Source organism: Pyxicephalus adspersus, chromosome 9 (assembly GCF_032062135.1).
Source record: "Pyxicephalus adspersus chromosome 9, UCB_Pads_2.0, whole genome shotgun sequence".
Taxonomy (NCBI): Eukaryota; Metazoa; Chordata; class Amphibia; order Anura; family Pyxicephalidae; genus Pyxicephalus; species Pyxicephalus adspersus.
Genome location: NC_092866.1, coordinates 36959548 through 36975341, shown reverse-complemented (window position 1 = coordinate 36975341; position 15794 = coordinate 36959548). Strand labels below are relative to the sequence as shown.

Here is a 15794-nt window from a genome sequence, read left to right as displayed (position 1 = left end):
AGAAAATGTATAGAATTCTTGGTAGGATATTCATTTTAATGACCAGTATACGGCCAAGCCAGGAAATGGACAAACAGGACCACTTTTCAAGATCATTAGGGATAGTGGCAAGTAAAGGAGCAAAATTCAATTGGAAAAGTTGCGATATATCAGCTGGAAGCATGGTCCCTAGGTATTTACTGTTTGTTTTTCTCATTTAAAAGAAAAGGAGGGTATAAGCTGGTCACACAGAGCCTGGGGCAAAGGCGTTGAGGGCCGCAGACTTGGAATAATTAATTTTAAATAAAATACAGCCTGGTATTCCTGAATTGTCTTAATGAGGTTACCGGATTAGTAATTACAAATAACAGATTGTCTGCATAAGCTGCCACCCTATGCTCACACCCTTCCAGGAACAAACCCTGCATATCTGGGTTTGTTGGTACTGCCAAGAGCAACCGTTCTAAGGACAGGATAAAAATAAGGGGGAACAGGGGGCACCCCTGTGTCTGGTGCTGTTGGTAATGTTAAAGGGAGTCGCCACCATTCACTCTTGATGACACCGAAGGGGAAGAGTATATGGCCTTGATCCATGCCATCATGATTTCCCCCACTCCCATAGCTTGAAGTGTGGCCAACATGAAGTCCCAATCCACCCTGTCAGGTTTTTTTCTGCGTCAGTAGAGAGCAAAATCGAAGGTTTACCTGATGATACAGCTGTATGGATCCAATTAATAGCCCGGGTGGTATTATCTTGCGCCTTCCTAGAAGGCTTGAATCCTACCTGATCAAAATGCACCAAAGTATGATTATGTCTTTGAAATCTATTGGCTAAAATCTTGGTGAACAATTTCAAATCCTGATTTTAAAGTAGGATCGGCCTATAGCTACTACACACTGAGGGGTCCTTATCTGCCCTAGGGATCATTGTGATGAGCGCCCGAAGTATATCTCGGGGGAACATCCCATCCACAGTTAGGGAGTTTAGGGTGGTTACAAAATGGGGCGCCAGATCAGTTGCAAACGTTTTATAATAGCCTTTCCAGTTTTAGTTTGTTTTATAGCCCCTGGAACTCTGTGGCCGTGATCGGAGCCTCCAGATTCAGCAAAGCAGAGTCAGACAGTCTAGGTAAGTTTAGCCCCTCTAAATAGCGTTGGATTTGTTCCAGGTTACTACCACGTGTGTCCGCCGATATGTGAGATTGGCGCAGGTTATACAAAGATCCATAGTAATCTCTAAATGAAGCTGCAATCTCCATTACCTGATAGATCCTTTTCCCCAAATTGGTGGATAAGTAAGGTACATGTGTGCGGGCACGCAGACCACGTAGGGCCCTAGCCAGAACCCTTCCCCATTTGTTCCCATATTCATAATATGACCTACGACACCTAATAAGCACTGCTTTAGCATTGCCCAGGCAGAAGGATGCTAGTTTTTGACGTAGCAACGTTAGCTCTGCACCTACTTGTTTATCTAATGTACACCTATGGACAGCCTCCTGTAGTCGTTTAAGAGTGGAAGATATCTCCACCTGCTTTTCCCCCTTGATCCTAGAATCATGTTTTATTAATAACCCCCTCTTCACATTTTTTTGCCCCTCCTGGACCACAGTTGGAGAGCACTCAGGGACCACATTTCTCTCAAAATAGGCTTTTAGTTTGGAGGACAGTTCAGCAATTATCACCGGGTCAGCGATAAGAGCCTTTATTTAGCTTCCAGTGCCAGGATTTAGGGAAAGTGTAAGTGTAAAGGTGCGTACACACTTCCAATTTTTATCGTTCCAATCGAACGACGAACGATCGATTGGGCAAAAAATCGTTCGTAAAAAAGTAACCAACGATGCCGACGAACGAGGAAAGTCGCTGGAAACGAACGACCGGACCGACGGATCGGATTGGACGACGATCGTTGAACATCGTTCGTGTGTACGGTCGTTCGTTGATCGTCCATGTTCAGAGCATGCGTGATGAACGAACGTCCGTTCACTTTCCTGTCGTGCACATAGTTCCTCTATCGCTCAAACGATCGTATCTATTGTGTGTACAATATCTACGAACGATCGTGTCGTTAACTCTATGTGCAGGATCGGTGCTATACGATCGTTCATATATATCGTGCATGAACGTTCGTCGTTCGTTTTCCAACGATAATAATTGGAAGTGTGTATGTAGCTTAAGTATGTTTCAATTGTTCTGTGGATCAGGCACGAAAAGGTAGGGCCACACAGGATGTATGCATATCAGGCTCTGGAGCAAAGTTGAAATCCCCCCAACAAACCAAAATACCTTCAGTAAAGTCACCCAATTTCTCCAGCATATCTGTCAAAAATCTTTTTGATGCATTTGTGGGGCATATATAGACACTACTGTCACCAAACATTCTTCCAAAATCCCCTTGACAAACAACATTCCCCTGCGGGGGTCTGTATACATTTCGATAAAATGCCAGGAAACGGAGCCAGCAATCAAAATCGACACCCCTCCTAACCTGGAGTCGGCAGAACCACAAAGATAGCTAGAAGAGTACCTCTTTTTAGCGAGTTTAGGAATTTTATCCTGTCTAAAATAAGTTTCCTGGAGTACCGCCACCTGGACCCAAAGCTTATACAGTTCCCCTAACAATGCCGTATGTTTCTCAGGAACATTAATCCCTTGATGTTAAATGTCACCACTTTAATAGGATCCATGAATGAGCACAGGAAATTGCCACACACACAAAAAAAACCACCCCAAGAGGGTGGGGATTCCTGGGGAAGTTAAAGCACCAAATGTTGTCAAATCTAGGCCTAAGTGGGGAAAAGTAAAACTCTTCAACAGCATCGACGGGGCTCCCCATCCCGCCCCCCACTTGTGATCAAGTGCAAATGTAAACAAGAAAGCAGTACATTGTAAACATAAGTTTCAAATATGCAAAGTCAGTGGAGTTCACTGTCAAAAACCTCAATTTCCAGGCCAGGCTAGTCCCAGAACCTTTAAAATTATTGTGCAAAATAGACAGGAAGAGCATATGCCACTGAAAAACCTGAATATAAAACAGAAATCAGTCAATCGACAAAAAACAAAACTAGCAAGGCATTATAACTTAAGTTTAAGTAAAAGGGTATAGTTACCACTGCTCCACTCTGAAGAACAAAATTAAGACGTTTCTAGAGCAAGAAACTGTGGGGAAAATAAAAAGTGCGGCAACCAGAAGAGGATTCAGGCTGGGCCATCTTGATGTGCAGGAGCATGACGACGTTGAGACTTCCTAAGCTGTGTACGCCACTGTGGAGCTTGCGGTGCAGTGAGGAGACAGGGCGATATGTCCATTTGGGTTGGACACTAGAGGTAAGTTAAAGGTCGGTAACAATGCTGGGAGGTCTGCTTCAGAATGGAAAACTGTCGTCTTCCCATCTTAATGCGCCATGAGTTGGAATGGGAAACCCCACTGGTAAGAGATTTCCTGTTGCCTCAATGTGGAAAGAACTGGCTCCAGAGTGTGGCAGGACAAATCCTGTAGTAGTTGTTTCTCACTGCCTTGAAAGGTAATAGGTTCTTGTTTCCTTGCCGCTTTCATAATGGACTCTTTAACCGCAAATGAGTGCACCCTGCAAACAACTAAACAACATCACGAGGCTGGGATGGATCTGTGCTTTTAGGGCCCAATGCACAATGTATGCAGTTCGATCATAGAATCTGGAGCTGAGTTGATAATGGAATTAAAGATCGCAGTTGCGGCAGCGAGGAGATCAGGCTTCCGGAAGACCAAATATTTTTGCGTCTAACACAGTTCTCTAGATCGTCTTGGTGCATCAGCATCTGCTGTGACAGTATAGTGTGAGAGTTTAGAGTCTCAGAATCCTGTTTCACTTGAACCTGTAAATCTGCTGTTGTTTTTTTAAAGTCCTCTATTCTCATAGAGATATCCTTCCTAAGAGTGGCCATTTATTTTTTAAACATGTGCTCCAATTTGCCAAAGCACGCCAGGAGATCCTTTTTAGTGAGAGGAGCAGGCATGTCTTCCTCACTGTCACTACATGATCTATCTCTCAGCCTGCGTGATTCATATATAGAGTGCTGCCTCCCCTGTCCACCTGCTATTGGGGGGGTCCACACTATTTCCCTCTGGGTATTCAGGAGGTTGCTGCTGGTCCCTCTCAGCTCACCTGTAGCCCGGGAAGAGCTCCCACTGTATGTAGAGCTAAGATGCAGACCAGGAGGCGTGCTGTGTGGAGAGCATGAAGAGGACGGCACCATCTTGGAAGGAGGGGAACCCTCTGAAACGTCCTCCAAACTGCTTGTTTGCTTGAAGAAAGTCCAGATTTCATGGGACCGATGTGTGCCCCCTTGCTTCCTATTGCTTCTCTGCAATCTGCGACCCATGATACTGCCTGTATGCGGATTATGAAGTGCCTTAGTGAGACGTGGGACCGGGAGCCGGAGAAATCACTTCCTACTCGTCCAAGCACATGTGCAGTCTCCTCTCCCCCGCTTTTTGACCATCCAGCTATAATCTGTGTGTGTTCCAGGATTTTTGTGTAGACTTGTGAATGTGTGAGCCCAGTTGAAGAAGCCATAGACATTTAAAGCATTCCTGAGATGCCTGTGTCCATCCTTTGCTATCTCAGACCCGTTTTGCAGTCTAGTAAGAGTCTAGCATTCTAATAACCCAACTTTTGGCCTATTGGGCGATTCAGAAAGAACATACTGGTATGTGTGGGTAGATTTCCTGTAAACTTTGGAGGCCCAGTGAGTCCCACCTTGACATGTGTCGCACAGTCCAAAAAAGGTTTTGTTCTTAAAAACCTTGTACTTAAAATGTTTTAACTTGACTCATGGCATCATAGTGTCTAGATCAATGGTAGTCAACTTACCTATAGGTGGGTCCTAAATGTGGTCACTGAATCATGAAAGGTTTGTACATAAAATGTAAGTATGTGGTGCTACAGAGAGTTGTCAGGTGACTGCAGGCACGCTACAAGTAATGACCAGAGACTGCAGAACAGTGCTAGAGATCAATGCCACTACAGCCCCTTCACAACTTTACCAAAGCAAGATTCATGATAAGACATCAGTTACAAATCTTTGACTTCACGAAACACACATTTTAGTCTGCAGGGGCCCCCTAGGACTGCATAATAAGTGCCAAAGGGCTCCAAGTTGGGTACCAGCAGACTAGATAATGGAAAAAGAACTTGGTGGTTTTACAAATCTTTACACCTCCCATCATGTTTCTGAATAACTACTATCCAACTTGACACAATCTAGAATGACAGTCACCTATTTGGCTCTAAATGCTGAGATTTGTTCCTTACACTTATTAGAACTGATGAAGTTTCTTAGACAAGCAAGAAAATGTTTCAAACATTGCAGAACGAAGTGAACTGCTGCAAGCTTGCGGTCCAGTGTTTGACGTATTTAGCATATCAGTAAAGTTGATTTTTAAGTGTGTGTGCCAACAGCATAGTCACCATCTACCAATTTGTTCCCCAGCTTCCAGAGAAACCAATTACTAGCCTGGTGAAATATTATTATTCCTGGAAGAAGACGCGAAGCAAAACCAGTGTAATGGATAGACAAGCTCGTAGACTGCAAAGCAAAAAGGAAAATGGGTATGTATAGGAGAATACATATTAATTCTCATGTCAGGGAACCAACAGACCTGACATTAGAAAAAAATAAAAGATAAAATGTGATTGTCCAGGCATGTGATTATCATAATGAGCCAAGTTCTCTTGTCACTTGTAGTCATGAAGATGTGGACGAGCTGCACAAGATGATTGATTTAGAGGCAGATGCTAATGACACCAAGAAAGAGGTGAGATTAGATTTAGCAGGTGTCGTATTACCATTTATTTTACCTGTACTCACTTTTTTTTATTGTATGCTTAAAATTCTAAATATTTACTGAATTTGTTAAACACTTAAGAAAAAAATGTTAAAATTTCTAGAAGTTCTGAAACTAAGCTTCAACCTACATACTATGTCTGCATCCAATTGGGTACTGCTGCCAATTTGACAACTGAAGTCCAATGTAGCTTAGTTTTTAGATGTGATGACAGTATTATTTTTCATGTTAACATTTTCAGCAAGTAAAGAAATACCTGTTAATTTTATATAGTAAGTGCAGTGTCCCATTTTCTGTGAGTGAAACCATTATCTACATGAAATGTAAATAAGCAACCATGATTCCACAGCATAGATACAGTCCACTCATGGACGGAAAGTGTTTCTTTTTTGAAAAAAGAAAACTATGCAAACACCACACCTAAGGTTTATGAAGCTGCAGTATATACCATGTTTTGTTTTTGGCCTAAATATAAAAATAAATCCCTGTTGTCCAACTAATATTTCTGTTACCATTTAATACAGATGTTTTTTTGTTTTGATTTTTGGAAAATTGACCCCATTTGAGGCAAAATAAACTTTTTATATATTCTTAAAGGGAGCTCGTACTTTTACCATGCAGGACAAAGCAACATGTGTGTGTGTGTGTGTGTGTATGTATGTGTGTGTATATATATATATATATATATATATATATATATATATATATTTTTTTTTTTTTATCCCCCCTCCCCAGCAGCATGTATCTTTTGTTTGTTTACCTGTCAAGTCACCAGAGTGAAGAAAAGGGTGAATATATGCTGCTGGTAAAGGAGGTTTAAGTGCATAATGTGTAAATTTATGTGCCTAAATACTTTACATTTTGTTTATACAGTCTGTTTGATACACCTATTCAAAGACTCCAGGACTGTCATTTTGAAACAATCCACCTAGGCTGCCAGATGCACTTCATGAAAACCGCAAAAAACATAATGCAGTAGAATAGCCAGCATACTATATATGTGTGCAGCCCTTTAGGCCTTCATAACCCTAATACCTTTGGAGTAGCAGAATATCTTATCACATAATTTACTGACAAAATTTATCCTTTTCTGTATAATTCATCTAAGTGTGAGTTATTTTTTCTATATACAGCAGAAAATTGTAGGATTTTACTTGTAACCAAGAAATATATGTGGTCTTGAAAGTTCAAACGTGACCCTGCTGACATCAGATTCTTCTCTACTCAAAGAATAAAATTTGAATGCATCATGGAAAAAAGCTGCACATCTAGCTATAGGAATAATTCCACATACTAGATCTTGACTTTGCTAGTTATTGTAACCAAATGTGCACCCACCTGGGAAGAATTTCCACCCCCCATTGACACTTTTAAAGTGATGTAAAACCTGTAAACAGGAATATATAATTTTCTTTTCAATAAAAGTGATCACTAATGTAACTTTATATAAATATTTATTTTAGTTATGCTTTCTCTTCATCCTCATTGTTCCCACCTATTTTTATTTAACCTTTTTTTCCCTCTGGTATGTATTTTAGGAAACCCCAAAGCCTATTTCAGGAGAGCCTGGAAAGTCTTTGCCAGTCAAAAAAGATCCAATGGTTTCCCCGTACCGCCATTACCCTGGGCGATCCCGCAGGAGACCTCCAAAAGGCATGCACCTTAGTAAGGGAGATATTGCTTCAATATGTGCCAGTCCTGAAATGCCAGCACTTGCATTGTGCCAGCAGGATACCCAGCTTATATCCCTAAAACGTCAGGTAGGGGAGATGATAGCACTGCTGAAAATGTTAAACACAAGCTGTCTTAATATGGGTATTAACACTGAAAACATTATTGTACCTGCTGTCACAAGAATAGATTCTGTTTTTCTTGATGTTTTTTTCAATCGAATTACAACATATTGGATCCTCTTTGGCCACACACCTTTTGCTGTTTGTAATAAAACTTCAAAACAATATCTATACTACTGTTCATAGGACCATATCTGAAGCTCATAGTTTTAGGCCCATGAACATATTTAATATTTGTTCCTGGAAACAGAGATCGTTACCAGCAACAATAAAATGAATAAGGACTTTAAGGCTTTAGACCTTTGTTCACCACTGAAAAGAATCTCAATGTCCTTGGTAGCTTTCACGTCTAGGACCTAGAGCTGTAAGGCTGGTGCTAATTTCTAGTAGAAAACATTTTTGTTTCCATTTAAAGGAGCAGCATTGTGAATATGTTTGTATTTTCTTTCTACGTTTATTACTTGACTAGTTTTCCATACAACTTTCCAGAAAACCAGCGGTCTAGAATTTCTCACACTTCAATGTACTCACACAAGATCACTAACTCACCTACTCACATCACTTCTTGCTGTGTACCAGTTTGCTGTCTGTGAGGGATTAAGTATAGAGGGAAACAGACTGTCCAAAGTTTGAATCTCCCTTATTTTACAGAGAATTCTTCTTGCTGCTGCTGCTACTAGGACAGGACATCACCCTATTAGAGGTACTGACAGCAAGAAAGAATTTTAATCCTCCCTCTTGATTTCTAAAACTGGGAAAAAATGATTTGCAATTCATAAAATGGCACCTAATGGCTTTTAAACAAAATGCACTTCATTTTTTCCCACTGACCTAATCTAACTCGCCCTTACTTTCACAGATGCATAGATTTAAAGGTCATGGCTCCTCTGTTTTTTACATCCATAATTGTACACAGTTTACATCCACAAATCTTTACTGTTCTGGCTGTGCCTCTGCAATACTGCTCTATTGGCCTCCATAGGGCTGTGTGCCATAGAGTCCCATGTGGCTGTATTGGCAAACACAACCGAGACAATAAAGATTCGTGGGTGTTAAGTGTATTTGTGGCTTCCAGATCTTGTAAGTATGCATCTGTAGACGGTGAGAGTAGATTGGATTAGGTCTGGAAGGGGAACAAAATTGATACACACACTTTAAAAGTACAATTGCTGTGTTTTCAGATGACACCAAACTATGTAATGGAATTAGGTCCATACAGGATGTCTATAAATCTACAAGCAGACCTGGATGTACTGTTTGATTAGGCAGCCAAGTGGCAAATGACATTTAATATATATAAGTGTAAAGTAATGCACTTGGGGGCTAACAACATGCATGCTTCATACTGTCTATGGGTAATACATTTGGGGGAGTCAGAAATGGAAAAGGATCTGGGGGTTCTGGTAGTTTATAGACCTAATACCAGCATGCAATGCCAAGCTGCAATATCTAAAGCTAGTAAAGTACTTTCTTGTATATAAAGAGGAATAGACTGCAGAGATGGAGACATAATCCTGCCCCTGCCCAAAGCATTGGTCAGACCACATCTGGAATATGCAGTCTAGTTTTGGGCACCAGTTCACAAAAAGAACATTGTTGAATTGGAGAGAGTGCAGGTAAGGGCAACTAAACTAATCAAAGAAATGGAGGAGCTAAGCTATGAGGAGAGATTAGCTGAACTGAATCTATTCTCCCTTGAGAAGAGATGTTTAAGGGGGTATTTGATCACCGTTATATAAATTGATATAATGATCATCATTATATAAATAAATGGTCCATATAGAGAACTCTTCCCAATTATTCACTTTGAGATCATTACAAAGAACAAGAGGGCACTCTTTGTGTCTGGAGGAAAAGAAGTTTAAGCTCCGAATAAGGAAGTGATTCTTCACTGTAAGTTCTGCGAAAATGTGGAATCGGCTCCCTCGGGAAGTAGTTTCAGCAAGTTCTATAGATTGCTTTAAGAAAAAGCTGGATGATTTTATAGAAGCACAGAATATAACTGTGTATTAAAGATTTAAAGTAAAGATAACAGAGACTGTTGATCCAGGGAAACATCTGATTACTTGGAATCGGGAAGGAATTTTTCCCCCCTGTTGTAGCAAATTGTGCCGGGTTTTTTTTTGCCTTCCTCTTGACCAACTATGTCTTATAGGGTTTTATATCTGGGATATGTTTATTTCCCCAATCTACTTATTTTTTTCTACCTACCATGTAACTATGTAACTTTGCTTTAAATTACACTGTTAAATCACTTTTTTCACGAAACTAGTTGTGTGTGTATTTTGTATTTTTTGTATAAAATTTGGTTTATATTCCCCTTTCAGGTACAGAATATAAAACAGCTAAATGGCAGTTTAAGGGAAGTACTCAATGGAGGAGTTGATGATTTAAGGCCTCAAGAGGTAAGATTTCCCACCTTATTCTTATTAGAAGCCTGATGTAAATTAAAGTTTTGTGCAACAGCGTTTTCATAACTGATTTCAGATTGGTTGGTATATATATGAGTTACTATATAGGATTACCATTGGGCTTTATATTGTTCATAGGAAAATGTAATTTTACCCAAAGCAACAACTTAGATTATACATTTATCCTCCCATTCTACATGAATCAGGTTTGTTGCAATGAGTAACAAGTACAACTCTTCTTTAGACATTCTGACTTATAGGGCCTATTGTCTTTAGTGCCCTTTTCCTGATAAAAAAACATTTTAACCCTAAACAGACATTCTGTCGCTTTTTCTTTAGTTCAATATCAAGCTTAATTCAAGGTGGACTACAGATGAGCAATTGCTGGCTGTACAAGGTGAGGTGGCAGTTCTTGTAACAGTGGGTGAAACCAGTGCATATTACAGACCTGGTGATGTAGTAGTGCAAGGATCAAAAACAAAAAAAAACAACTAATTGCCATTTCCCTTTCAGCTTTTAGACGATATGGGAAGGATTTTCAGGCTATCTCAGAGGTTCTTACTAATAAGACACCTTCACAAGTGAAGACCTTCTTCATTGGATACCGCAGACGTTTCAATTTAGATGAAGTTGTTCAGGAGTGGGAAGCAGAGCAGGGATTGGATTCAGCTGCAGCTTCTAGCGATTCCACTACTAAGAGCACTGCTTCCTCCCAAATAAGCAGCGAAGAGGATGATGAGGTAGGAGATGATATAATTATTTTTATTTAAGGTAAATGCTCTATTTGCATTTTATTGTGCATGTTTCTACTTCTTTTGAAAAGCTTACATGCTGTTCCAAGTTTTTTTTAATAGGTGATAACTGGAACATAGCAGGAAAACACATGAGTAAATAGAACAAATAATAATGTTAGGCCCAGATGGCCTAACATTAACCTATTACAAGAAATTTCTCCATATCCTGGGCCCACACCTGGTCACAGCACTAAATGCACTTTCCAACGGCCACGACCTCCCCCAAGACACATTAACAGCCCACATCTCGGTTATACTCAAACCAGAAAAAGACCCCCTCCTCTGTTTCGGCTATAGACCAATATCCTTACTTAACAGCAATTTGAAGCTATTTGCCGGAATATTGGCACATAGACTGGCCCAAGTACTGAACGACCTTATCCACCCCGACCAAAGTGGATTCCTCCCGCTAAGGGAAGCCAGGGACAACATGATACGCACATTAGATGTCATTGACTACGCACATACCCACGGAGTCCCACAGATGCGAAGAAAGCGTTCGACCGGGTAGACTGGATGTTTCTACATACCACTCTGGCTCATTTGGGCCTTCCCCCTCGTATCTTAACCTGGATTGGGTCATTATATTCATCCCCTAGTACTAGAGTTCGGGTCAACGGCGAACTTTCACAGCCATTCCACATTGCCAATGGGATGAGACAGGGCTGCCCCCTGTCCCCCCTATTGTTTGTGTTGACCCTGGAGCCCTTCTTACGCTTGATATGCTCTAATGAGGATATTAAAGGAATACAGATTTGGTCAAATGAACACAAAGTAGCGGCCTATGCAGATGACTTTACTTTTTTGTTGCTACTCTGGTGACTACCCTACCTAATCTTATGCGAGAACTGCATAGGTTTGCTTTACTTTCTAACTACAAAATAAACCTACAAAAGTGGGAGGCGCTGAGTGTTACTCTTCCCCAGGCAACTAGAGAGGCATTAGCCCCCTCTTTCCCCTTTAAATGGTCCACCACGGCCATCTCCTATCTGGGCATCCAGATCCCTGCTAACCTGACCCAAGTAGTTGATCTCAACTTTATGCCGCTACTCAACAGAGTCCGGAAAGACGTACAGAGATAGAGGCAGTTGGCCTTCACCTGGTTTGGGAGGTGTAACGTGCTAAAAATGAACGTTATGCCTAGGTTACTGTATATGTTACAAGCCCTTCCGGTACGTATCCCAAACTATGTATTGCGAAATTTCCACTCTGAATTTATAAAGTTGTCTGGCACAAAGGATCGCCTAGAATTAAGATGACGGTGTTGAGACTTCCTAAAGCCAACGGGAGAATGGCATTTCCCGACCCAGTATTGTACCATCAAGCTGTCCAGACTGCTGGATTGGTGCACCAATAGTAACTCTAAGCTATGGGCTAGAGTGGAAGACGCATGCTCCAGTACCCTGATAGATACCTTGGTCTGGGCTACTATGACCAACCACCCTTTGATTGGTGAGACCCTGAAAGTGGTCTCTAACTACTTCGCCTCCCAGAATATAGCCGTGACCCGTCCCCCCTAACGCCGATTCTAGGCGACCCTGGGTTCCCTCTGGGTCTCTCTGATCCAATATTCCGCCAATGGCGTAAGTTAGGGGTCTACAGAACATCACACTTTCTACACAACGGGGAGTGGTTTCATATACCAACCCTACAACTGAACAGGGAACTCCCTTCATTGTCTCCTTGGCGTCATATACAACTCACGTATGTTTTAAGATCTTAGCCACGACCCTGCTCATTTGTCCGATCCCTCCTGCCCGTGGAGGCCCTGTGCGCTGCTGGATGCCCCACGCGGGGTACGCTTTCTTACGCCTACCAAACCCTGTTAACAGTACATTTGCCGGATTCCTCCCCACTTGTGGCTAGATGGGAAGCTGATTTAAATATCTGCTTTACTGATGAGCGGAGGGATATGTTACTTCACTTCTGCCATAAGGCGTTTATATGCAATAAATATCAAGAGACCAACTATAAACTGGCTACCTGCTGGTATAGGACGCCCGTGAAACTCGCTAGGCTCCTCCCGCAGTCGGACAGCACTTGCTGGAGATGTGGTGAAGCACATAGCACAGGGTACATTGCTCCATATTTTCTGAGAGTGCTCCAAACTGAAACTCTTCTGGGACTTGGTGGCCAACGTCATCTTGAAACTCACAGAGGTAGACGTCAGACACAACCCAGCTCTGGCGCTCCTCCACATCTCAGACCTGTCCCGTAAGGGATATAATAATTCCTTGTTGAGACACCTCTTAAATGCAGCTAAATCTTGCATTCCATATTTTTGGAAAAATGACACTCCCCCGACTGTAGCACACTGGCTAAGAAGGGTAGCCGATATTTATCAGATGGAGGACTTGATCTCCACTGATGCCAAGAGAGCAGATAAATTTGCCCAAACTTGGTACCACTGGATCCATTTCACTACCACCGTGGAATATTCCAGAATGTTACAACCTCCTTCATTCGATTCTTAATAATTGTACATGGGCAAATGTTTGTTTATAGTACGACAACAAATCGAGAGTGAGTTTGAATACACAGCTCGTCAGTAACCCCCCCCCCCATTTCTTCCTTTGTTGATTACCCCGTTTCCCTTATAAATGTTTTGAAAATGGAGAAGCCTTGGTTCCCCTCATAGCTATAATGTTGTTACTTATCTATGATGAATGCACTTTATTCACTGATAGATATGTTTTTGCTGACTTGAAATGTAAATTTTTTATTTTATTGTATGAACCTTGGTATCTCTTAATAAAAATTTTTTCAAAAAAAAAAAAAGTAAAAAAGCATATTTGGTACATATCTCAAATATACGTGCACATTCCCTTAGGTTTTGTTTCTTCAAAAAGCACTTAGAGTGCAGGGAAATAAGTGTTATTTCTGACTGAAATTCAGTGACTATCTAACTTATTGTGCTGCATGTAAATCTAAACCAGTGTTATTAGCTCTATCCAATTTGGTTCTGTGCCATCTGAAAAAAACTAAGGCTATGTTCAGACTTCAGATTGCATATTCTTAAAATTTCCTTGTAACAACTTGTTTTTGGCTTTTGCAGGCTTTAGACATTTACTAGCGGTTCTTCAGAAGCTCCATGCAGCTTTTAAGGTCATTTTACAATCCAGATACCTCCATAGAATTGCATTCTAATGCTCATAAACTCTTGAGCTGCAGGAGTTTATAGGCCTTTTTTTTTAAAGCCAGAGAATTGCTCACCAGTCCTTGCTTAAAAGAAAAACACAGCTTTAAGAAGGGTTTACCTTCTTAAAAGTATAAATTAAACCATATATAAAGCATACTTGCACTTCCATGCAATCCAGTAATGTCTGTTTTTAGCTATGAATGTCAGCGTTTCCTAATGAGGCTGTCAATAACAAGTGCTCAAACAAATTAGTTTAAATTGCTTTAAATGGCCTAAAACATACTAGGGTCTGTTAAGAACAGGTCCTATTGTCAATTACTCTACAGAGAATACATTTTTGTGTTTATATGAAGTCCAGTCATATAAACACAAAAATGAGCCCTGCCGTTATTCAACCTAGAATAACAGATGCCATCTGTCTTGCCTGTGAACAATTTGGGCTAGATGACCCCCTTACTTTTGATTAGTTCATCTTTATATGCTGTGTTACTTGCCTAGAGATGTCAAAGTCTGTGTTCGGAAATAAGAGCAGGACTTCCATACAGAATAATAGCATTCTCCATCTGTACTGTGGCCAGTGGATTCCTGTTATTCTCTATGACAGGGTATCCCTCTCAACCAGCAAATGCATCGGAGTGAGAGAAAAACTGTAATAGAGAAATAAAAAAATCTCACAGAGTTCCAAACTTCCCCTGGTCTACTAAAAAGCAACTATTTCTGTTTGTGTTGCCCCTGGAGTGTTTTTTCCTTACTTTAAGTACAATACAATTGAGCAAGTTCAATTTTGTTGCCATCATATTAGGTGTGGAAACATTTATACCAGAACCCCAGAAAGCAGCAGAATGCTGATAGGGGCTCTTTTTTTTCCCACTCCAGGAAAAAAAAAAGTTTTTTGTGGACAAAAGCTTTAATCTTTGATGTAACATTGAAAGATTAATACATTTTTATACTCTTTTCTTCTCACAGGTACTAATACATTTTTATCCTCTTTTCTTCTCACAGGTACAAATCACATCTGTTTCTGCCTCCTCCCAGACAATAACTGCTACTACAACTGCTTCTACAACTGCTGCTGCTGCCACCTTGTCCCTCCCGCCCCCACTGCTGAGACCAACCATTCCTTCTGCCCCTATACTTCATCGACAACCACCACCACTCCAGCCGGGACGTCTTCTCCAAGCTCGCCCTCCACCTCTTGTCCGGCCAGCCCCCCGTCAGAGCACACGTGCACCGCCTGCTTTACTAGGCAATCATGCAGAGCCAACTTTTTCTTGAGGAAGCTTAGAAGTTCTGTTCATATGCAGTGTGTTAAGTGAGTAAGTTTATTTATGTATTGGTTTTGTAATAAAGGACCTCTGTACAGAATTGTCTGTCTCCAACAGAACAGTATTGAACAATAAATGGGCTTTGCTTGGAGTTGGCCTTACTTGGAGTTGGTGCTATTATCTAGTTGTTCTAGTGGCATGTGGAGTGATGAATCTAAGCACAATGCCAATGATCTATTTATGTACAACTAAGGGGCTTGGTGTCTTTTTTTTTTTTCTACATGATTTGACCATCAGTGGAAGACTTTTCTATTGTGGATTTCAATCATGAACAATGCTGGAATATGTATTGGAGATTTTCAACTTGAATTCTGACGGCCTAATTATGACTTTGGTGGATGTTGGATTAGACTTGTATCCTGGGTTTCTGGTCTGTGTCAGTAGACTGATGGTGTGATTGAATTGTGTGATCATACTAGCATATACATTCTGGTTATGTAGTAGTGTTTTTTTTTTTTTTTTTTATTGTTGTGAATAGTTCGTTAATAAAAATGACTTGTGTTTTTGTAATATTTGAACTCCGTCT

At 40.8% G+C, this 15794-nt stretch overlaps 1 protein-coding gene across 2 annotated transcripts in view; it reads left to right on the top strand.

The window, feature by feature from the left end:
• Positions 1-15359, top strand: part of RCOR2 (REST corepressor 2) — a 36575-nt gene extending 21216 nt beyond the window's left edge. For both annotated transcript variants that reach the window (XM_072422657.1, XM_072422659.1), the window contains 7 exons: positions 5452-5570; positions 5707-5776; positions 7345-7566; positions 9927-10004; positions 10350-10407; positions 10524-10750; positions 14946-15359. In XM_072422657.1, coding sequence (XP_072278758.1) covers positions 5452-5570; positions 5707-5776; positions 7345-7566; positions 9927-10004; positions 10350-10407; positions 10524-10750; positions 14946-15218 — 1047 coding nt within the window. In that variant the 3' untranslated portion in view covers positions 15219-15359. The remainder of the gene's footprint in view (positions 1-5451; positions 5571-5706; positions 5777-7344; positions 7567-9926; positions 10005-10349; positions 10408-10523; positions 10751-14945) is intronic.
• Positions 15360-15794: the final 435 nt, after the last annotated feature.